The sequence below is a fragment of the Vanellus vanellus genome (genome assembly GCF_965231255.1).
Source record: "Vanellus vanellus genome assembly, chromosome: Z".
Taxonomy (NCBI): Eukaryota; Metazoa; Chordata; class Aves; order Charadriiformes; family Charadriidae; genus Vanellus; species Vanellus vanellus.
The window spans coordinates 23,977,792-24,000,757 of NC_138908.1; the positions used below are offsets into that span (position 1 = coordinate 23,977,792).

Sequence of the window (22,966 nt, forward strand, 5' to 3'; positions counted from 1 at the left end):
AAGGGCACTTTGAAAGAGAAAAGGACATCTGGAGTACTAGAAGATCAGCACATACGCCAACCAAAAGAAGCCAATGAACACAAGACAATCACCAGCTACACTTTCACGGGATTGACAGATTTGAGGAGAATGAAGGCTAATATCTGTCATTCTCCTGAGCAGCCATGCTTTGCTTTTCTCCGCATTTCAATACTTGAGGCTAGATACTAAACAAATTCAAATCCCTTTCCAGATACAAATGCTTGGGGTGCTGTGAGAAGGCATTTGCTTTCAAGAGTTTTAGGCCTGTACAGGTGACCTGTGGGTGCTGTGTGCGTTGCTGTTTGTGTTAGAAGCTGCATGTGTTGCTGTAAGAAGGAAGGCAAGTGCAGGTGCTGACTGAGGGAAGTTGTCTTCTATCTCCTCCTCTGTGCAGGACAAGTACTTGAAGAGCAGTGGTCAGGAATGGAGGCTGTCGGCTCTCGCTTAACGGCAAGACGTGCCAAGGTTCTGCCTGCCATCAACACCATGGCTTCCAGCTATAAGGACCGTTTCCCGTACTACCCGTTGCCTCAGAGCTCCAGCCTCCCCTGGATGCCCAGCACCTACTCTAAAAGAGATGCCATCAAACCAGCTTTGGCTCCCTTTTCCAAAACTTCCCAGGGGATGACCACCAGCGAGAAACTCCCTTACATTTCCAACAGAACAACCCTCTTCACCCGCTACACCCCTGACGACTGGTACAGGTCCAACCTGACCAAGTACAAAGAGTCAGAGACTTCCCGGCACAATGCGGAGGCTCTGAGAGTTGATACCACCCGCATGATTGGGGATAAATACCAGCAGACAAAGAAAACACAAGCAGAAAGCACCAAAAGCCTGGGAGGACGTGTGAATGCTATTGAGTTTTGGAAAGGGGAGCTCTGCCGTGAGCTGGATGAGATGATCGGGGAGACCAACACGCTCACAGACATGAAGAAGAGACTAGAAAGGGCCTTGGCTGAGACGGAGGCCCCTCTCCAGGTAAGCACTCTGTCCAGTGGGCTGCAAGCTGTAGCCTACTGCTGGAACAACTGCAGCCATTCAAATGTCTAAGTTCCACTGCAGCTCCGCAAGACCTAGAGAGTTTTTATGAAGAGACCATAAGTTAAGTTTGCAATGTCTTCCCATCTGCTGCATCCCCTATCAGCCCGTTATGAGCTCATCACAATTCTATTTGCTTAACCAAATATTTGTGTAGGCGGAACATCCAAATTCCTGGAGTGGGAGACAGAAGCCCATGTCTTCCTACAACACCCTGGGGAGGTCAGCATCAAGGCTGACACAGGTGCCTGTGCCACAGCTCTGGTTGCAGCTGGGACACGCGTGCTTCCTCATGTTGATTTGATGCATACGGTGCAGTTCGGTTTCTTGTTGTCAGCTGAAGCAGCCGCCCTGGGCACTTTGTTCCCCTGGTGTCCCCTCTGTGCCCGCCTAGAATTTCTTTTCTTCCATTTCTTGAGATGGGGACTCTCTCTATAGAGAATCCTGCCTCTGCACCCGACAGTGATGGCATGTCCCCAACAGGTCGCTCAGCAGTGCTTGCTTCAGCGGGAGAAGAGGATGGGCATTGACCTCGTCCATGATGATGTGGAGAAACAGCTCTTCACGGTAAGTTGGGCCACCCAGATCATGTGTTAAAGCCAGTTTTACCTAAACTGCCCTACAGAGGCTTTGCAGCCTTCTTCCCTACCTGGCTCCTTACCGCTGGGGAGGTGCTCAGCTCTTCAACCCCCCCAAAACCTGCTGGGCCAGGGGATGGTGTTCCCCCAGGCAGCAGCATGCCCACGCCGTGTGGGTATGACTTGGCCGTACAGAGGAAGGAATAGCTGAAGAGCAGCTGCATGTTTGTGTAGCGTGTGGGGGTTCTGTGTTCCTCTTCAGGGAGTAGTGCAGTAAAGACATGCACGCAGTTTGGGGGCACTTTCTCCACTCCCTGCCTGTTTACTCTGGGCAGAAAGACAAGCAGGCAAGTTCTTGCTGTGTGCAGGGTTGGGGAGGTCTGAGGGGACGAGTGGCATCAGGACAACTGAGTACAGACACTGATGATGGGGCCATGTGTCCTTTACCCAGGAAGTCAATGTCATCAGGTCGTGCCAGGAGAAGATGCAGCGGTACCTGGATGAAGCCAAAGCCCAGCTCGCGTAAGGAGGAGCTCCTTATGTCATGCCGTAGGGCTGATGTGCATTTGCAGTTGTGATGTGGACCCCCAGCAGACCCCGACCTCTCCCCACACCCTGCAGATGGAAAAGCCAGGCGGGCTCCCCGGGAAGTGGGCAGTGATGCTCATGGGAGGACAGAGCTGCGTGGGAGGGAGCTGCGGGGAACTGGAGCGGGGAGGAAGCCCTTCCACCTGAACATCCCCAGCGATGGCTGTTGTTTGCATGTTGAAGGTCCAACAGGGTGGCCCAGCACGAGCTGGAGAGGGACCTGGCCCACAAGCAGGCGGCCCACCGCATCGATGACAAGTGTCACCACCTGAGGAGCACCTCCCACGGCATCAGCTACTACCCAGCGGTGGAGCGGGTCGATGCCACGTGAGTGCACGCTGGGCGGCACGCCAGCAGCAAGCTGTGCCCGGGATGCACGGTGCCTCTCCCTGGCAGGGAGCTGCTTGTCCCCAGCCCACTGTCAAGGCACGTGCATCCCGCCTGGAGACAGCTGCCTGAGTGGGACCGTTTCTCTCTGCTTATTGTTATTCTTACTGTTATTGTTATTGTTAACCTTACCTTTATTCTTACCCTTACTCGTACTCTTCTTCTCATTCCTATTTTCTGTTGTTGTTCTATTAAACTGTCTCTATCTCCACCCGTGAGTCCTGTTCTTTCTCTTTCCCCTCCATTGAGAGTGGCTGTGTGGTCCTAGCTGCTGGCCAGAGTTAAACCACAACCTATGCTCAAATTAAAGACGGAGATTTCAGATACGTTTAATCAGTGCTGCTCCCAGGCAGGCTTCATGCCTGCCCACGTCCAGCTTCAGCACTACGGGCTTACCGGGGCCTCTTCTTCCCCCTCACCTCCTGAAGGATCTCGGTGCCGGACTCTTGGGCCAAGATCACAGACGACAACATCCTCCGCTCACAGAGCCAACGGGCGGCCTCCTCCAAGCTGCGGGACAACATCGAGAACCTGCTGGTGGTGGTGGCAAACGAGATGCGGAGCCAGTTCAACAGGGTGAACATCGCCTTCACCAAACGCATCAGCGAGACAGCCGATGCCAAGAGCAAGATCCGGACCCACCTGGCCAAGGTAGTCGGAACCCCTCCCTTTCGGTGTGTCACTGTCACTTCCTAGTGACACCCCTGAGGTGGGACCCTTAGGAGTTGGCACCGTAATTTCATCTCAAGGGATCTGTTTTTGCTAGGGCATCCTCACTGGCAGCCTGGGAGCACAGGGATTGCCAGCAGAAAATGCCAATGCTGGTTGCATCTCCTGGTAGTTCCTTCAGAAGCGCTGGCTGCCCTCCAGAACGGCCTTGCTGGGCCTCTGCTGGGCTGCCTGCTGGGGGGGTTGCAGGCTTGCTTCTCCTCCAAGGACGTGCTTTCACTCTCCGTGCTCTGGGGCTGCTGCATGGGCATGCGTGTGTTTGCTTTGCCAAGCAGAGTCAGTGGAAATCAGTGATGGACACCTGCCTCAGAGCTGTGGGTCTCATAGAAAGCTTCCTGAGACGTGCCCGACACTGTATTGAGTAACTGAGGGAAGACGGGGCTTGCAGCACTGCGAGCTGATGCCACGTCTTTCAGTGAGGATCCATGAAGAACCTTCCCTCTCTGAGTTACTGTTGATGGATGATTAGTTCCAGCAAGCGGTAATTTTGGGAAGCTGGGAATTCAATAGGTCCATCAGTGCTCCAAAACCTCCTCTGATGTGACAGCAAGAGCCAAGAGAGTTTTTTCCCTGAAGAAAAATTACTCTTGGCTCTGCGCCTTGATGTGTAGCAGAATGACAGGGGTCTGAGCCCAGGGTCTGCTTATTGAACTTGTATTGTTCTGCAGATGGACAAGAGGAAAGGGTAATTATGTTGTCACTTGAGAAGATACATTTAATTTGTGCATGGGTTTCTTTTTTACGCCAGACGCTGCAGGAAATCTTCCAGGTGGAGAAGACCATAGAAGCCATCCAAAAGGCCATTAGGGACCAAGGGCCTCCCTTAAAAGTGGCTCAGAGCCGGCTGGACGAGCGCACACGCAGACCAAACGTGGAGCTGTGCCGGGACACTGCCCAGCTGCGGTAAGGCAGGAGCGTGGGTCTGGTGGGCTCCTTGAGGAGTTACGGCTGGTAGCACCCGGGGGTAGCACTGCATGAAAAATTAAGCATAAGAATGAGGGGATGGATTCTTCCCGCTTGGGTAAGCCCCATCTTCTCTCCAGCCTGCTTCCCGGCAGTTGGATGTGCTCAGTTTTGAAGGACGAGCCCTTTACTCTCCAACAGGATCCTGCTGAGATCCCTTAGGCCCTTCCTTTTGGGGAACTGCAAGGAAGGGTGCCCCCTATGGAGAAGCAGAAAGGGCTGTCCTCACCTTCTCCGAGGACACTGGAAATCCTTTCAAGGACACAGTGGTCTGTTTGGGATTGCACGCCGAGGAGCTGTGGAGGAGTAGGCTGGCCTGAGCGCCCAGCAGCACCCCCTCTGAGGCACCCCAAAGTTCACCCCTCCTGGGAGCCCGTTGGGCAAGACTCCAGCTGAAGCCTTTTCAGAGCAATTGAAACCCAGCCCCACAGCCTTTGCAGCATCTCGTACAACAAGGGTTTTTTCCATCCTCCCCTTGTTTCACATTCACTTTTAGCCTCTCCCAGATGTCCTGTTTTCTTTGTGTGCATCTGTGGGCATGGGGAGGATGCCTGCACAGGGAAATCCAGGAGGGGGAGCCAACAAACCCCCCAAACCAAGCAGGAACAGGAAACCACACCTGCTCATCCCTCTTCTTGCTGGCCCGAGCTGCTCTGGGAGAGGCGGCTGCGCGTTGCCAAAGCCTTTGAGCAGACTTAACCATGCCTCCCCGCTGAGGTCTGGAGGAGCTCTGCCCTCAGCTTTCCCATGCGTCTGCCAGAAACGGGGGGTCTGAGTTAGTCTGAGCACGCTGAAGGGGGTAATCCTGTGACCAAGGGGCCCTTCAGCAATGCCACGCTAGAAACCACCCCCACGATGGCACTGTTAACCAGGGTTTCTTGCTGTTTTCCAGCCTTGTCAACGAGGTCCACAAAATCAACGAGACGGTCCAGAGCCTCCAGCAGCGCCTGAGAGACACCGAGGACACCCTGCAAATGCTGGTTCATACCAAGTCGGTCTTGCAGCATGACCTGGCCGTCAAAGCCAACACACTCTTCATTGATGAGGAGAAGTGCATGGGCATGCGCAAGACCTTTCCCAGCACGGTGCGGCTGCTGGGTTCCATTTAGGCTCAGCTGAACTCACTGAATCTGTTGTGGGAGGGATTCCCAGTTTGGCTAAGATGCTTTGGAAATACTTGATTAGAGTTTCACTTCCTGCTGAAAGCCATGAGTAGAAATTAAATGATCTGTTTGTGTGTTATACGGTCTACCGGTATTTTTTTTGCCTTTGGTTTTTCTCTTTCCACTGTACTTTCACGGTGTGCCAGAAAGTCACTGAAAATACTTTGTATGCGACTAAGAGTAAATCCACCCACGGGGATTCAGTCCTACCCTCTCAGTCGGTGATTTTAGGAGAAAAACTGTCGTGTCTGCCTCCTTTTGAGGCACCTTCTTATCACCTTCTTAGAGGAACACCCTTTCATTCCTTGGTGTTTCCTTCTTGCCTCATCGCTGGAAGAATTCAGGTGTCCTGCAGCGTAGCCAGCACATCTCAGAGCAACAGCCTGTGGGCCCTCGCTAGCACCCTGTCCCTCTAACCTTGGCATGTCATCTCACAGCTTGTCACGGGCAAGCCTGATATTGTCCCCCTCTCCCTTCGAGCCTCGTTTTAAGCGCTGTCAGGGAGCCCTGATAGCTGGTGAGCAAAGACCTTCTTCCCCCTTTGAGACAAGTGAATCCCATCTGACGCCGGCAAGCCTGGTGCTGTGTAGGCCATCCCCTTATCAAAAAAAACAAAATTCTGTTGGTCACACCAGCCATGGAGCCACCTATTAATAGACTGGGCCTATCTGTATGTTTCTTCCAATGTCGCTGCCTGTAACTGGAAGGAAAGAGGAAAAAATAACCTGTGCCCCACATCCCCTTACCAACCGTCCCAAGGCCCTGAAGTCTCTTTTGATCGCCATTGGAGGACATGTTGCAGCTTCACCACCACACACACAGAAGAGCAATAATGGGTAATAGTCGGAGGGCCGTACCAGGCTTGGAAGTTTCCTAGTGATATCCTTAAGCTGGGGCCCAGGGAGGAAGCAGACATCCCATCGGAAGAATAAGGGTTTGGACCAATTTATGTCATTCATGTTCATGGTATGAAAATAATCTTGTATGGTATGAAATAATCTTGCCGGCCAGCTTGGGTCAAGTGCTCACGTCTCACTCCTCCTCATCCCTGCGCCTGGCAAGCTCAAAATCTCTGAGACCTTGAAACCCACACACCATAGCCAGCTATAAAGTACATATTTTCACAAGTTCAGACACTGGAGTCTTCTAAAAGTGCAGGCTTCCCAACTATTAGAAGAGAAGTTAGTCCTGTGTCGCTCAAAGCAGGACACACTATAACATAGTTTTGCATCGCAGGAGAGCATATTCTTCTCTTTGCATAACCTCATGCAAAATGACTGCAATTCAAAGTGCAGAGCACTCAGGCCTGGTGGCCCTATGTCCCATAAGCCCTCAGTTTCACAGCTGCTCACTGAGTTCATGAAAAACACAGTCAGAGTTTTTAGTCATTAAGCACAGTCTTTAAGGCAGCTATCTTGTCAGGTTTTGAAAGCCGAGCTCTTGTCCTCAGCTCCTCTGCTCTTCTCCTGGGCACACAGTAGCTACTGGAAGCAGCTGAAGAGGCACTGCTCATTGTGTGTTGCTATCAACATATTTACATTAGTCTAAAATACACCCCGTGATTATGTAAAGGTTTGGAAAGGACCAGGCCAAGTCGGGACAGCTGAGGCCATCTGGGCTAGTATCAAGGCTGATTTGGTATTAGCAGACGATTGTTTCTCTTTGGAAGAGCAATTACACAAAACAGTGAAGGTGATCTGAAGCTTTGTTGAGGCGGGTGCACTGCAAACCCTGACCTCTGAGTTCATGATCTGTTTCCCTTCCTAATCAATGGGCAGAAATAGCGCTTCTTTGATACAGTTCCAGTGACTTCAGACATTGGTTTTAACAGATTTTGACTTGACGCACAGAGGCACGCGTCTCTCCACTGAAAGAGGGTTTAGTTCATGACGAGACAGGAAGTTGCAATAATACTGTTAGGTGAGATTGCATCCACTATGAACAGCCATGCAAGGATGATGATGATGGTTTTGAAAAGAATCAAAATTTTTATCACAGCTCCCATAAAATTCAATAGAGCCCAAAACCTCTGGTGCAAACTGTAGGAACAAATCTCAAGAATGTGGCAAAGTTCAAAGCACGGAGGGGAGGAGGGATGGGCTCTGATGTCACCAAGCGACGGATTGTGAACACGTGCCCCTCGCTGCTTAAATCCGGGCGCCGAGTCCCATCCAGCTGGTTCATACCCGCATTCCAGCTGAGCAGTTGGCGAGGCTGGAGTGTTGAGCCAAGCCTTGGCGCTGGTGTCCTGACTGGGGAGTTAGTTGCTCGCGGCAGCTCTCCATCTGTGCCCCAGAGCCCGCAAAGGATTTTCCCTGGCCCTGTCAGCTTCAGGCAGCCGGGGCAGTCAGGAGGCATGCTCGCAGCAGCAGAGGTGAGCTGTGTGGGGACACCGCACCCTGGGGAGCTGGGAGGGTTTCTTTCTTGAGGGACCTGGGCATTTCTTCCAGCCCTCCTCAGGCCAGCCAGTGACCGTGGCCTCTCTTCCTTTTCCAGCCTGACACCGGCTGCTGCAGCGCCACAGGGAGGGAGCACTTTGTCACCCCCAGCTGCCCCTAGCACGATGCAGCGAGTGGAGAGCATGGCAATGGACCTGTACAACCGCTGCCCAGTGTGCCTGGACAGCTGGGACGATGCCGCCTATGCCATGCCATGCCTCCACCAATTCTGTTACCAGTGCATCCTGCGCTGGGCTAACAGCAAGCCCAAGTGCCCTCTCTGCAAGAGAAGAGTGCGATCCATCGTGCACTCGGTGAGGGCAGACAATGACTTCGAAGAGGTTCAAATTGCGTCATCTGCCTCAGCCCCCGCACCAGTTGGCACCCGGCAGGCCGGAGGAGCGCCCAGGCACCCAGACACCCACAGCCCCCCTCCCCGCTCTGTAACACCTCAGCCGCTGGCAGTGGAGTCGGTGCCCAGGGCTCTGGTGGGCGGCCTCCAGCCCCATACTTGGGCGTTCCTCTTTGACGACCACCCGGCTCTCCTCCAACGCTTTCTGCCCTGGCTCCAACAGCAGCTGGGGCTGATCTTTGCCGAGGAGTCTTGAGCAGCCGTTGTGATGGAGGACCTCATCCTGGCCGTCCTGGGCTTCTTTGGTCTGGACGAAGAGGTCCTGGTCCAGCTGCTGCAGGTCAGCCTCCAGGATCACGCGGCGACATTTGTACAGCAGCTTATCAACGTCGCCGTGCAACGCTGCAGCACAGAGGCCCACCGTCTGCTGGGCCTCGAGGACAGCCATGCTGCCGAGGAGCGGGAGGGCAACCCCCTGGCTGTCCCTCCTCCTGCTGCCTCCAGAAGGGGGTCTCCTGGCCCTGGCCAAGCTACCTCCCGCAGCCCTGCTGCAGACGATGAAGAGGAGCGACCCAACACCTCCACCGCTGCTCTTCATGGGGCTCCCGGCAGCTCCCCCGATGCCCCTGTTCCAACCAACGGGGAACAGGAGGAGCTGCATGAGGATCCAGGGGAGGTTGCCGCAGGTCCCTCTACTCCCAGCCGCAGCAGGGACCTCTCCCGTGGGGGGCCACGGCGAGGCCCGAAGAGGAGGGCCAGCAGCACCCAACATTCACCTCAGCCACCCAAGAGGCCACCCCGCCGGCACAACTAGAACAAGGCCCCAGGAGCTGCCAAAACCAGGGCCAGGCCAGCAGCTGGGACACATGCCAGCCAACGGTTCAGTCAGAAGGGGGACTCCAGGGCTGGACCATGCCCCACTGCTAAACGTCCCATGCCTGGTCTCCTCCTCACCACATCATCTGCCCCCACGTCCCAGGGATCTGCTCTCCTACCAGCCTCTACTGCACCGTCATGCCCTGCAACACTGGCACCCAAATCCTTCCTCCTGCTCAGAGTCTGCACCACTTGGCTCTGCCCTCTGCATCACCCCATGCTCACACCCTGCCAAGGCAGGAGCCACAAGAAGTTCAACAGGAGAAAGAAGTGAAGTCCAGAACCTGGCGAGGGACAACCCCAGGAACCAGCACATTTGGCGCGCTGCTCGGCTGGAAAGCAGCTTGGCGTAAAAAGCCCTGCAGGTCCTGGTGGCCACCCAGCTGATCATGAGCCAACAGTGCGCCCTTGCCACCAGGAGCACTGATGGTGTCCTGGGCTGGACTGGAGAGAGAGTCTGGCAAAGGAGTGTGAAGATGATAAAGGCACTGCAGCATCTCTCCTCTGAGGAAAGGCTGAGCGAGCTGGCACCGCTTAGCCTGGTGAAGAGAAGGCTCGCAGGGGAATTGATCAATGCATAAAAAGCCTGATGGGAGGCTGCAGAGAAGATGGAGCCAGACCCTGGCTGAGCGGCGCTGGCTGTCTCTGCTGCAGCAGGCGGCTATCGCAAGATGACATCCAGAGGTCCCTTCCAACCTCAGCCTTTCTGTCATTCAGTGAAAGTATTTGAATTGCCTAAAGAATCTATATGAATAACTTCAGTGCTGTTCTATAAAGTCAATAAAGAAAAGAAAGTAGTACAAACTTGCTGACGTTCCTCAAACTCTATTGATCGAATCATTAATACTGTGAAGTTCCAACACGCAGGGGCGTCCCCAAATTCACTTATATGTTCTGGAAGACTGCCTCAGCTCAGTCAGCGTGACCCCGACATGGGGTACAATTCTGCTGTGCTTATACTTAGTTGCCATCCTCAGGACATGTACCAGATGTATGACACAGGTGCAGGTTCTGCTGCTGAATAAAAGGACTGTAATCTAGGGCTGCTAAGAAAGACCCATAACAATTATGCTATAGAAGAAATATTTCCTCTCTCTTCTGCTGATCTTGCAATTTTTAGTTTAGTGGAAACTGCTCAGTTTTCTTCACCTTACTTTGAGTATTTCCCACTGTTATGCCTGTCCTCAAGGATAAAAAAAACAACAGCAACAAAATCACACATCTCTACTTCCACTATTACACGTAAAACCATTCTGGGAGTTCAATACAGTTTTGTATATATTTCATTATTTCCTTTTTATTTTATTCTTAACGTTTTAGTCAAGTAGTTCAGTTCCTTCTGAAATCCTGAGTCTCTCTTTCTCTCTCCTGCCTCTCTTTGAAGACACGTTGACGAGAGCATCTGTCCTGCCACCCAGTGGCCAATCCGGCCCAAACCACAACAGCCATAGAGAATCATACCTCCAGTATCAACTCTGTGCTACAGCTCATAATCAAACCTTACCAGCTATTTAGTCCTCTCAGTTTTTATTGACACAGAGCAAGTTTTGCAGACCCAGTCAAGTTTTGTTCCGGGGAAATTCTATCTGGCCTCATCTTTCCACGGCCAGGCATCACACACCGCAGCAGGTAAAACATCCTGTCCTGCAGAACGCCCGTTTTCATGGGGGAGGGAAACAGCACTGCGGGTAGCACTGATAACGTAGACCACAGAAGCAAGTGGGCAGAGCTCCATGAAAACACTGCCAGGCTTTTTGCCACACAAGGACTACCCCTGCAGTCTTGTCAGAGGTTGCTTACTTAGCTTATAGCAGTCCACCCCTCCAACGTCAAAGGTGTTGCTGCAAGACTGAGACCCCAGAGATGCCACAGAAAGCACCATCTCCACCCCTTTACCAAAGCGGTTCCCGGTTAAGTACCAACAGCAGGAATTGCTGCTGCCCACTGCTCTGGGCATCCGCCACCATCCACCCCACACAAAGGGCCAGCTGGGTATCCCCCCCATGGGCACGCCAACTCTGCAGACTCCTTTCAGGTGTCTTTTCAGGCAGAGCAGACACAGACCAGATGAGTTTCAAGCTGAAACACGACTTTGTCATGCAGGCAGAGAAAAAAGCTCTGAGAACTTGAGAGTTTTATTTCTCAATCTGAAAAATGACACACAGCGTAGGTACAAAGACAAGGAGACGCTACAGTCCACAGCAGGAGCGGTGGTCAGGCACTCTCCCTGCACCTCTTTGCCAGGGACGGTGCTCTTGCACAGGCAGAGGTATCTTCTCCCCTCCCCAAAAGCGCACCGACCCCACAGACAGACATTTCTCCCACACCTCCTCTGAAGGAAGGCTACCAGCGTCCCACCTGCAGAATTAGCCAGAGACTTCTCAGCACCTTATCATGCCGCTGTGCTTTCAGTCAGAACGGCATTTTTGATTATAAGCAACTAAGGGCAGAACTAAAGTAAATCTCCATCAAAATGCAGCAAAACCATGACACTGTTCTTATTCCTCTGGCTTCTTTCCAGAGTCATTTACAAAATACCATTCCTCTCTAGGCCACTCCTAATGGACAGCCTTTCAAGATTTTTCAAATCCACAGCAGCATCTTCTTTAAGAGTTTAGCACCCAACACAGAGCTGAAGGCATTTCTCCTTCTCCTAAGAAAGCCCAGCTCAATCTCTACTTTGCTTCCCATCTTCCCCACCCCAACTCACACCAACACAGCGCACGCACCTCCTCAAGCAACACTTTCTTTCACCAAAACACAGGACCTGTTTCTGAAGTCAACTGCCGGAGGGACCAGCGAGAACTGCTTGGGCTCTTCTACCTGTGACATTGAAAGGGATGTTGAAGTGGGATTTCAGTAGTGAACTCAACATGACAAACTCCAGCAGAGGTAAGAAAAACACATTTTTTAGGAACTAGTTCAAAACAGGGCCCAGGAGCACCACTAAGTGTTTCAGTGCCACATCCCCCCTCTCCAGTAACACCAGAGTCGCAGCAGAACTCTAATCTGTAACAATAAATGTATGAGGCACATACTGCCTGTAAAAGCAGAAAATCCAAAACTGCAGGCAAATCCTCACTGGCACAGAGCAGCACACTTCAGTCCTCCTCAGGGTCTCTGTTGAAAGGGTGGTAACTGGAGCAACGGGATTTGCCACTGCCTCCTTTCTTCCTACAGAAGAAAGCTATCGAGTATTGCCATACATTTGCCTTTCTGCTCTGGCAGAGCCCTTTCTTCCGCAGGCCTCTCTGAAGTCCTTGGGAAGTGCGGAGTGCCCACAGCTCTCCTGTCCCACCCCCAGCGCTGGAGGCAACCCAGGGGAGAATTAGAGCAGTCGAGAAGCTGCTCTGGCTTGCGTTGCTGTGTGAATGCATGCCGACCACCTCCACAGACGCAAGGCTAACGGCAACCCACCAGCAAGGAAAGCTTCTTGCACCAGCCTTCTTCAATACCTACATACTTTTGTGGGCCTAAGCCCAGGTCTCCCATGACAATTTTCATTAAGCTGCATTCTAAGTGATGATTTTTCAAAACACTCTGGAGATTGTCCTTTCTTAGCAGCTTTCTAACTGCTCAATCAATGCAAAGTATTATTTTTCCCACACAAATGGAAACTCATTGGTCTCAACCTGATATTACTCGGTGTTCCTCAAGAGTATCAGCCTTTTCTCCCAGCTGACACTTCAAGAGCAGATGCAGCAGCTCAGCCATTTCCCAAGAAATTCTACACAAATTTGCAGTACCTGGAACTAGGTGCCTACACAGAAGTCACATCTCATGGGAAAACACACGTTTAAGGCCATCCCTCACACTCTGGTGTTGCTGGCCTTCTTTTGCATACATTTGTTTTCCTAGGTATAAGGATTAACAAAACCATGAATCATTTGGGTCAGTCTGCCACACCCTGCAGGTAATACTGCATAGCATGTTTTCCAAGTGTTCACGGCCCTGGGAGTCACGCTTGCCCACATGGAACAATAAATGCTCAATAATGCCCAGATCACAAAGCCAATACGCTGCTTGTGTGCACCAAATAGAAGGCAAAAGCACAGGAACTCCTATGCAACAAGGGTCCGAAGAAGCAGAAGAAGCTGCAAGTCGAAACCTGAGTCATCAGATCCCAAATTTGGTCCAGTTGTTTTGTGAGTACGAGTAGCAATGAAGACACACAGAGCGACAAACACAGCAATCCTCTTGGTGTCTCCAGGAAGAACCTAAATCATTAGGCACAGTCAGAAATGGTGAGCGTCCTCAGATCATGTGCCTGAGCTCAAAAAGGAAACGTTTCTCCTCCAGACTGGCACAACCTGTGGAAATAAGACAATCAGGAATGCTGCTGAGAAGGAGAGAGATTAAGATGGGCAGATCAAAAGTCAGCATGTTGCACCTTAACCTGCGGAGGGACAAGGGCAAAAGGTTACAGAATTTGCAAACGCGTGCTCAGGGAACAAAGAAATACTGGAAGCAAAGCCGCGGCTCCCCAAGGCTTGTGTCCTGGGCTCATGGGAAGGAAGCACGGCTAGCAGCTTGCAAACCTGCAAACCTGATGCTCAGGCTTTCCTGAGATAAGGCTCCAAGGCAATCCTCAACAGCTGTCTTTTCCCTCTACTTCCAGGAGCTGCAACAACAGAAAGGAAAGAAGGAGGAGAGAGACAATGGAGGAAAAAGGAATGAAACCAAGCTCACCAAGTGCCAAGGTATAGCCATCCCTGCTGAAAGGAGCACTCCCCCATTGTTTAAATCCTTCCTTTCTGCTCCTTGGCTCTGTCAGGATCCTGCCAGCCTGTGCTTTCAGCAGCAGCCTTTCTCTCCCGGGTGAAAGCAGAGCGCTCCAGCTCGCTCTTAGCTGCCCTTGAGCATCTGCCCGTGACAGCACACACACCCAACTTCACGCATCTCCTGCCACGGGCAGCCGAATCCCAGAGGCGTGCATGCAGCAGCTCTCTTCTCCCCCAAACACTCTTGCTGGCATGTTACCCACCTGCCTACTCAGAGGTCGACAACTGCTTAGAGGGTCTGCTATCTTAACCGGCAGTCAAGTAGTGCCAGACTATCCAGTCCACAAGCCAGCTGTAGCTCGCAAATCTCTGGGTGGGGGTTCAGCACACAAGTAAAACTTTTGCTGCCACCCACCCACTGATGCTCCGTGGATTCCCTCCTGTGCTGCAGCCCTGACTTCTGTGGCTCCCTTTGCTCAGGGGCACTTCAGACTTGCAGCAAATTGTGCTCAGATTCCAGCCCTTCAAATACAAGCCGCATGTTTTAGTCATTCCACATAGGGGAATCAACCCAAGATCACAGTACATCATCAATCAAGTTCATAAAGAAAAAGGCTGTCAGTAGGTGAGGGGTTTGGGGGTATTTTATAGGAAAGAGCACCTGCTCTTCCAGGTGTCTCAGCCTTCCAAGACCGAAGCGTGGAATACTAAGAACTACGTAGATACAGCATTTCCATCGCTTGAGCCTGCACTTGTTTGTGGCCTCAGAAGGGTCCGCACAGCTCCGTCATTTAAGAGAGCTGCTGCTCTAAAGGCAGGCACTCCAATGAAGAATTCTCAAGCAGTTCACCACACTCCATCATGAAGCTGCCTCTCCTGAACAATGCAGAAAAACAGGCTGCATATAAGGTGTTTCTAAGGAATCATTTTTCTGGTACTGGTTCAATAAGTCACACACCTACCTAAGCACTAAGGCTCTGCATAAGAAAGCAACGACACAGAGAATTGCTCACACCACAACTAGAAAGCACAAAGTTAAATCTTATCAAAATGAAACGGAAATATTGGAACGGTCAGGGGGTTGGTTTTGGTTTTGTTTTTTTTTTTTTTTAAATTTATTGGATGTCACCAGGTCTCTCTTTAAGCCATAAAGCACTGATTCAGCTGATGAAGAACATGACATGACATCACTGAGGCAACGAGCTCTGTGCTTGAGGTCTCTTCCTCAACTCTGAAGGCACAGAGAGTCCCCACCAAGCAGCAGATCTTCTCTGTGCAACACCAGGGTGGGTCTGGCGTCATCTTCAACCACCCATTGGGTAGCTGAGGCAAGAACCGGCCGGGGACAGCAACCCGCCATGGGCCTTCCCGTCTGCAGACTGAACACCCCTCCTCCAGGCCCCAAGGACCTCGGTGGCCCTACAATGGACTCCTCCTGTCGCCCCTGCGCAGCAGCATGCACCAGGCCAGGCCCTCTGACACTGTGGCCGCTGTCCTGTTGAGGCCTGGCACAAGGAGGGGGCTGGAGCCCAGGGCACACCAGGGGACATGGAGGGCAGACCCACTGCTCCAGGGGCAGCCTTTCTCTCTGGAAGCAAAAGGGCCGCCCTCAATGGGGCCTTCAGGGCCTCAGGGGCCCCCCTCCCAGCCACAGCAACGTCCGTTGGTGACATCACCGGCTGGCCGTTAGGCAAGCAGGCAGCCCTGTGGCTGGCCCACAGCTCGCTCAGCAGCCAGGCACACTCACGCCAAGCCTGCTTGCGAGAGGAGGAGGCGGCCAAGGGAGGCGAGTGCCCACAGTGGGTGGCACCAGTGCCTACATTGAGTGGGCCCAGGGACAAGAGGCTCATTGGAAGCCCTGAGGATGCCTCCCCAGCCCAGGAAACGCCAGTGGGCTGGCGCCAGCAGCAGCAGCCCTGCCCGGCGAGATGAGCCCATGGAGGTCGACCCACCAGAGAAGAGGGATGAGGAAGAGCCCATGGAGGTGGATCCCCCCGCAGATGACACAGAGCCCATGGAGGTGGATCCATCTCCCGCAGGCCTGGTGGGGCACACCACCACCACGGCCAGGCTGCCTCCAGCAGCACGCTGTCCAAAGCGCCGCAGGACCCTCGCGGGCTGCCAGGGACAGCCACAGCGCAACAAGCGGCGCCAGCCGCGCAGACGACACTAGCTGTAAGTGGGCAGCGGGTGGAGGGAGGTGATGGGTGCCCTCTGCTGTGTCCTGCTCTGGGTTCCCCCGTGCCAGACAGAGATGGCCATAGTGGAGAAAAGCCATGCCCCGGTGCCTCCCGGTAACCACCCAGCTTCCGTTGAGCTCCCAGTGTTTGTCAGTTGCAGCCAAGAGCCACCAGAGACAGCAGGATGGAGCTGTGCTGGCCCAAAGCAGCACCAGCAGCAGCACCCCGCATCCCATCCTTACTGTGGCTGCCTGGGCCGTGTCCTTGGGGCACGGCCAGGGTCCTCCAGTCCCGGGTGGAATGGGCCAGGCCAACTGCTGCTGTGGCTCTAGGTGGGCTCTCCCTGGGGCTCGGGGACACGCGGGCATGGCCGGGCCCCACAGCAGCAGCCTTTCACATACCCACCGCTCTCTGCTCTGCAGGGAGGCTCTCAGCAAGGGCACGGCGGTGCTGAGCGTGGATGAGTGGTTGAGCCAGGGCTGCAAGAGAAGCCAGAGGTGCCTTTGCCTCCTCCAGCAGAAGCTGCTCATTGCCAAGTTGCAGTAAGTGCCTGCAAGCCCAGCCGCCTTTCCCCCAGCCCTGTCCCTGGCAGCAGGGCAGGGACACCCTGGCACCAGCCTCAGCCCCCGGGGGCACCTTGCTGCTGGATGCACCCATGTCTGCCCCAACAGCAGGCGGGGGACAGGGCTCCGGCAGGCTCCACCTCCAGCTCCCTGCCTGCCTCTCCGCTCTTCAGATGTGGCACCACCCTGCGCCCACGGCTCTGCCTGGCCCTGGACCAGCTGTGGGTGCTGAGTGCTGACAAGGAGGCAGCAAGAGCAGAAAAGGAAGGAAGTGATGAGGATGGGACCTCCATCATCCTCTCCTGGCCCAGCAGCTCCTGTGTTGCCACTTTCAGGTGAGTCATGGTGCCACGTCCCATGACTGGGCAGGAGAGGTTCCCAACTGGGCCCATAGCATCCTGTGAATGGCCTCTGCCCTCCGAGCAGAGCCTGGGCAGGGAACAGGCAGCACGCTGGCACAAAGGAATAGGGGCATTTCTACATCCTGAATCCCCTGGTCACCTTTTGGTGCCCAGAAGGGAAGGGCAGAAGAAGCTGCAATGCCAAGAGAAAGGGAGAAGAGGCAGCTTGGGCTTGACCCAGCTCCCTCCCTGTCCCTTCCTGGTGCACAGGACACCAGAAGGAGACAAGAGAGCACGGGTGAGCTGCCTCCCATCCATCAAGCACCTGGAGAAGGAGCTGAGCCACTGCCACGCTGTGAGTGTTTCTGTCCCTAACAACCGCTCCTCCAGCCGAGCAGCAGATGCATCGCTGCTCACCTTCTTCCACTCCTTCTTGCCCAGTGGAGGACATTCAATCCCAGGAGCCTGGAGAAGCTGCTAGAGGTCCAGGCAGAGGTGAGAATGGCCTTTCCCCCACCCATGGCTGTGCAGGATGTGTGGTGAGTGGGGTGAGCCCCGGAAGGCAGAGGGTCCCACCGCTAATGCTCTCAGGCTGCTGGTGCCGCCTGGCAGCTTGCCAGTGGCCCTTTCTGCTGCGAGGCTGCTCTCTAACCGCTCTCTGATTCTTGTAGGATGATCCCAAGCAAGCACCGCTGCTTGCCCCATCTGTCAATAAAGGAGGACATCACCACTCAGGTAAGTTTTGGAAAGAAAGGCAGGGAGGGCCTTTTGTCCTCCTGCAAGCGGCACGTCTGCAGAATTGAGGATGCTGCTGCCCTTCACCCGGAGGAAGTCTGTGCCCATCACGCTGCAGCAGGAGAGAGCTCAGCCCTTGGTACCCTTCGACATTGCGGAGCGCTTGAGGTGCTTCCTTCTTCACTCCGTCCCCAGAACTAAATTGACCTCTGCTCCTCGGCCAGAGCCGGGAGGAGCCATGCTCACTTGTCCCTTGAGTGTCCCTATGCAGGTGTGGCAGCCCAAGGGAGGATGTCACCTGGAGGAGCAAGGGGACCCGCTGGGCAGCGGCTGCTGGACCTGGTTCTGCGGGGACACGGAGCCTCTGCTGCTGCCCACAGCTTGGAGGAGGAGGGCAGGGCGAGGGCTGGGCAGGGCTGTCGTGGTGGCATGCCGGCTCTCAGGAGCATCCCAGCTGGAACTGCTGAGCCAGAGCCGCGGTTCCAGCTGCTGGCCCCCTGCCCGTCCTGCCCCATCGCACCACGCTGCAGGCAGGGCAGGGCAGGGCAGGCTCTGGGAGCGCTGGGCTGGTGGTCTCCATTGACGGGCTCTTACTCTGTTTTCCTTTGCAGCGGGAGGGAGCAGCAGCAGCAGGAGGAGGAGGGGGCTGCCCTTCCCCCAGGTACAGGGGTAGCAGACGTGGTGCACCAGGCAAAAGCTTTCCTGGAGGCACCACCCTCTCTGCTAGTCCTCAAGGAAGTAGAAGTGGCAGATACGGAGGCAGGATTGGAAATAGCAGAGGTATGGCAGGTCCACAAACACTGCAACAATGTGTCTCGTGGAGGAGGGTATGTCTTAATGAGTCCAAGGAGCTGCTGTGCCTCTTCCCAGCATTCATTGCCATGTGGCTTTGTGTGTTTTTTTTTTTATCCCCCAGAACAGGGCAGTGTAAGTGAAAGTGGAAAGGTGGTTTCTCCAATGTGTTAGGAATGTGCTTATTCAAAGGAAATACTTACAAAATACCTGCAGAAGGACAGACTCCAAAAGCAAAGCCTGCCACCGCAGAAGGGGGTGTTGCACCAAAGGGGTATCTGCAGAGTTCTGTCTCGGGAGGGCAGAAGAAACGGCAGGAGAAAGAAGTGGGCAAGCCTTTTCTTGCCCGCAGGGGACCGCAGGGTGTCTGCTGAATGGCCCCTGCAAATTAGCAGAGTGTCACACACCTGTGAGAACGTTGTGTTCGAAAGTGAGGCCCTTGGAAGAAAGGGCTAATGCCAACCAGCCCAAGGCACCTTCTCTAGAGAGCTAAGGGAGCAATTTGCCAAAAAGTCGCTTACTCCTCCAGGGCATCCCTTGCCACCTGCTAACGCCAACATTTCTGGTTTAGGACACGACCACTTTTCCTCCAACCGCCCCCGAGACCACGACAGAGTCCCTGCGATGTGCAGAAGATCAAAAGAACCTTTCAAAGGCACAAAGGTAAAAGGAGTGAGCTTGGGTTAAATGGAGAACTGATTGATCCAGTTGATCCTGGCTTTACCTCTCCAATCCACTGTGGGATGGAAAGGTTTGCAGGCTCCCTCCAGGAAACCGAAAACCAAAGCAAAAGGAAGAGACCAGAGGCCTGGGAAGAGGAGATGGAATGTAAACAAGAAGAGAAAAGAAGGAAGAGAGGAAGAAGACTGCGACTGAAGAGAAAAAGAAAGGTCCAGATGGTGAAGAAGCCCAGGTGAGTCCCAGGCTCTGCTGCCCATCTTTCCCAACTCCTTAAACTGCGCTAAGTCAGTCCAAGGGGCTGGCAAGGGTCGGCCAGGGATGGTGCCGTGCAGGCTTTGGGAAGAAGTCCATGGCAGCTCCCCAGGGGCTCCCGATGGAGCCCTGCTGCGTGGCACAGGCGCACTGTGCATCCCTGCAGACGCACAGTCTCAAAGGGCGTTCCCCATGGGGACAAGGCGCCAGAGCCACCCCCTGCTCAATGCCAGCTGGGCTAGAAACCCTTCCTTGCCGGCTGTGTTTCCCAAAGGAAGGGGAACAAAGTCCTGTCTCGTCCTGCCTTTGGGCTTTACCAGTGTTTTCTGACTCTGTCCTTGTAGGTGCCTGTTTCCTGTTAGTGCCTGAACCCCTGTGACTCCTGGGCTCCCGCACGCCATGTTCACAATAAAAGGATCTTTTCTCTCTTAATACAGTTGCGGATATAGTGTGCATGTGTCTTTAGTTTCTCTCTTTTTTTTGGTTGAGGTTTTCATTAAAGTAATTTAATTTGTTTTTTAAACGTGTAAGTCTCTTTTCTCCCTCATCCTCTCCCTCAGAGAGTTAAACTTACTGGAGTTGTGGGAACTTGTGTTGTGTGCCCAACTGCAAAAGATAACTTATGACGCCCTGGCAGAAACGCGTATGACATATCCTGCACCACAAAAGGGGTAACCTGTCCGGCCTTCCCCACCCAGACCGTTCCTGTTTTCTGTCTTTTTAACAGACATGATGTACTCCACCAATGACATCATGGGACAAATAGCATCTGTCCTTGTTTGAAGTAAAACGGAACCGATTCTCTCTTCAGTCACTTCACTTTTTAGCTAAGCCTCTTCTAACTACTGCAGTGAGCAGCCTATTGTGCAGAAACCGTTCACTCTCAGAGTGACGAGACCTGTGTTGATAGTTGATGCCAGGCATGGTATGCAGAGAGGCTCTTGCTTAGACTTAGGGCTATAACACCCAAGGGCAGATAACGTGGTTATTTGCCCCGTTGGAGGGTGGGAAGCGGAAAAGCGCAGAGGGGTCGCACCTGCGGGGAGGAGTGGACTAGACAGGTGACCCAAAATTGCCCAACAGGGGATTCCATCCCATCTGCCTCACGCGCAGTAGAAAAGCTGAGGGATCAAAGGGTCAGCCCTCTTTCTTCGATGGCCGACGCCTGAGGAGGACTCTGTCTGTTCGTGTGCATTTGGTCTCGATCCTGAATGCAGCTCCGGAATCCAGTTCCCATCCGTCACTGAGTCCAGTCTGGGACTTCCCCAGGGCCAGCTATCGAGGTGACTGTCATCCTGGGAGCTCGATACGGTTTTCTATACATTTCATTATTTCCTTTTTACTTTTCTATTAATATTTCATTAAAGCAGTTTAGTTCCTTCTAAACTCGTATGTCTCTCTCTCTCTCTCTCCTGCCTCTCTTTTTTTTTTCCTGAAGAGAGGGAGCGGGGAGCATCTGTCACTTGCCTTGTGGCCGTTTTGGCCCAAACCATGAGAGGCAGGTAGAGTGTTTACAGGAGAGAGAGCAATATTCAAAAGTTGCATGAAAACGGCGACTTGGCAATGTTATGGGTACGTGTAGACTCATGACGGATGCTATAAAAGATCTGGATCGGGGTATTTTCAGAAGGGCAGCTTATGAGCCAGTGTAATCCTGTAGTAACGGACAGCAAGAACGTAGCGCTGCAACAGAAAGATGGACAGCTTTTGGCAGTCAATTTTGTGCTTAGGTGACTAAGTAGTTAGATTCTCAGGGAGATACTTAGAGAAGTACTACTTGAACTAAGTAGTTTCGATAACTAGGCAGACCTGGGCTGATGTGCAGAAAATTGGCGCCCCTGCTTAATATCTGCCGCACGTTTTCACCCTGGGTTTTCTTTTTTGGTGAGCTAAAATGGTCGAGGCTTTGGGACAAACTGTCTCCTCCCATGTCTATCAAAACTGGACATGCCTTAGCACAACTGGGAGTGGTAGTTTTGTAATTTTAGTGAATTTGCTGCTGTTGGAGCTGTAGTCAAAATTAAGGAAGGAGTTTAATTACTTGCATAAAGGGAGAGCATGCGAGTAGTCTACTGACTTTGGTGTGGTCCCCAGAGCACGAGGGATTTGGGGACCACTTACTACTGGGTGTAGTTGAGAACTTCGTGCTGGAGAGTCACTGTCCTGGTTTGAGGTAAAACAGAACCAATTTTGTTCAGTAACTTCGCTTGTTAGCTGGGCCTCTTCTAACTACTGAAATTAACTGCATATTGTGCAGACAATGTTCACTCTCAGAGTGATAAGACCAATTGTTTGTAGCTGATGCCCAGACATGGTATGCAGAGAAGATCCTGTTTATACTTATTGCTATAACCCCCAAGGCCAACCAACTTTGTTATTTGCCCCGTTGGAGGGTCAGAAGTGGAAAAGCATAGTGGAGTCCCACCTGCAGGGAGGAGCTGACGGGACAGGTGACCCAAAACTCACCAACAGGGTATTCCATCCCATCTGCCTCATGCTCAGTATAAAAGCTGAGGGATCAAAGGGGCAGGTCTCTTCCTTCAATGGCTGACGTCTGAGGAGGACTCTGTTTGTCTGCCTGTGATCCCGATCCTGAATCCAGATCCAGAAACCAGTTCCCATCCAGCCTGGAACTGCCCCAGTGCCAGCCAGTGACATCATTGTCATCTTGGGAGCTTGATACGGTTTTGTATATATTTTTCATTATTTCTTTTTATATTATTAATAATATTTCATCAAAGTACTTTAGTTCCTTCTAAACTCGTAAGTCTCTTTTTCCTCCTCTGCCTCTCTCTTTGAAGAAGGGTAGAGGGGAGCATCTGTCGGTGCCATCTGGGGTGCCTCAGGTCCCCAGTAGTGGATTTTGGCCTAAACCACGACAGATTAATTGGCGCCCAACGTGGGGCCCGAGCAGTGCTCGATCAGACCTGTGATAAATTGCCCAAATAGTTTGAGTTCCAGCTTGCTCAGAGATTAGAACAGACAGCTTGCATCATGTCATTCTTAGACGAAATCTTGTATCATGCCTTTAAGCAGCTTTGTTCGACCTTAATGCAGTCAGCTTGGTTTAACCTGCCAAATGTGTTTCAAAGTTCATTTATTCTTTGTCTTTTTATGCGAAGGTTTAAAGGTGCTGTTTTGGTGTGGTTCGCAATTCCTATGTATAACATGATGAGTTGGGTAAGGGCTCTACCTGTATATCTCGGGCCTCTCGTGATGGACTCTGTTATTAATTATACTTTCGGTTCTACCTGGGGAATGTTTACTTCGCCCTTTGATAATTATGCTAATGTGACACCATCAGAGGTGGGGCACGGCAACCTTCTGGGCTCTGAGGATAAGGATTGGTGCCCTGTTAAGACCGTGCTTTTGTTGTCAGTTTTCCTGAATGTGATGCAGGGGTGGTTTCATGTGAAACACCGGTGCAGGGAGAGCAGTAGGGGGACCGGGCGCTGCCGCCACTCAGACCCGCGCAGCCGCTCGGCGATCTGCAGCGGCGCAAACCGCGGCCCCGCCCGGCCCGGCCGCAGCCGCCCCCCCCACCGCAACGGCACAGGCGCCTGCA

The 22,966-nt window shown here is 53.0% G+C and overlaps 1 protein-coding gene across 1 annotated transcript; it reads left to right on the top strand.

The window, feature by feature from the left end:
• Positions 1-444: 444 nt before the first annotated feature.
• On the top strand, positions 445-5,416 carry LOC309683144 (tektin-3-like; the record flags this gene model as incomplete). Its single annotated transcript, XM_082497346.1, has 7 exons — positions 445-1,002; positions 1,546-1,629; positions 2,092-2,162; positions 2,412-2,555; positions 3,044-3,266; positions 4,093-4,247; positions 5,200-5,416. The coding sequence occupies 7 exons, from the start codon at positions 445-447 to the stop codon at positions 5,414-5,416; spliced, it is 1,452 nt and encodes a 483-aa protein (XP_082353472.1).
• Positions 5,417-22,966: the final 17,550 nt, after the last annotated feature.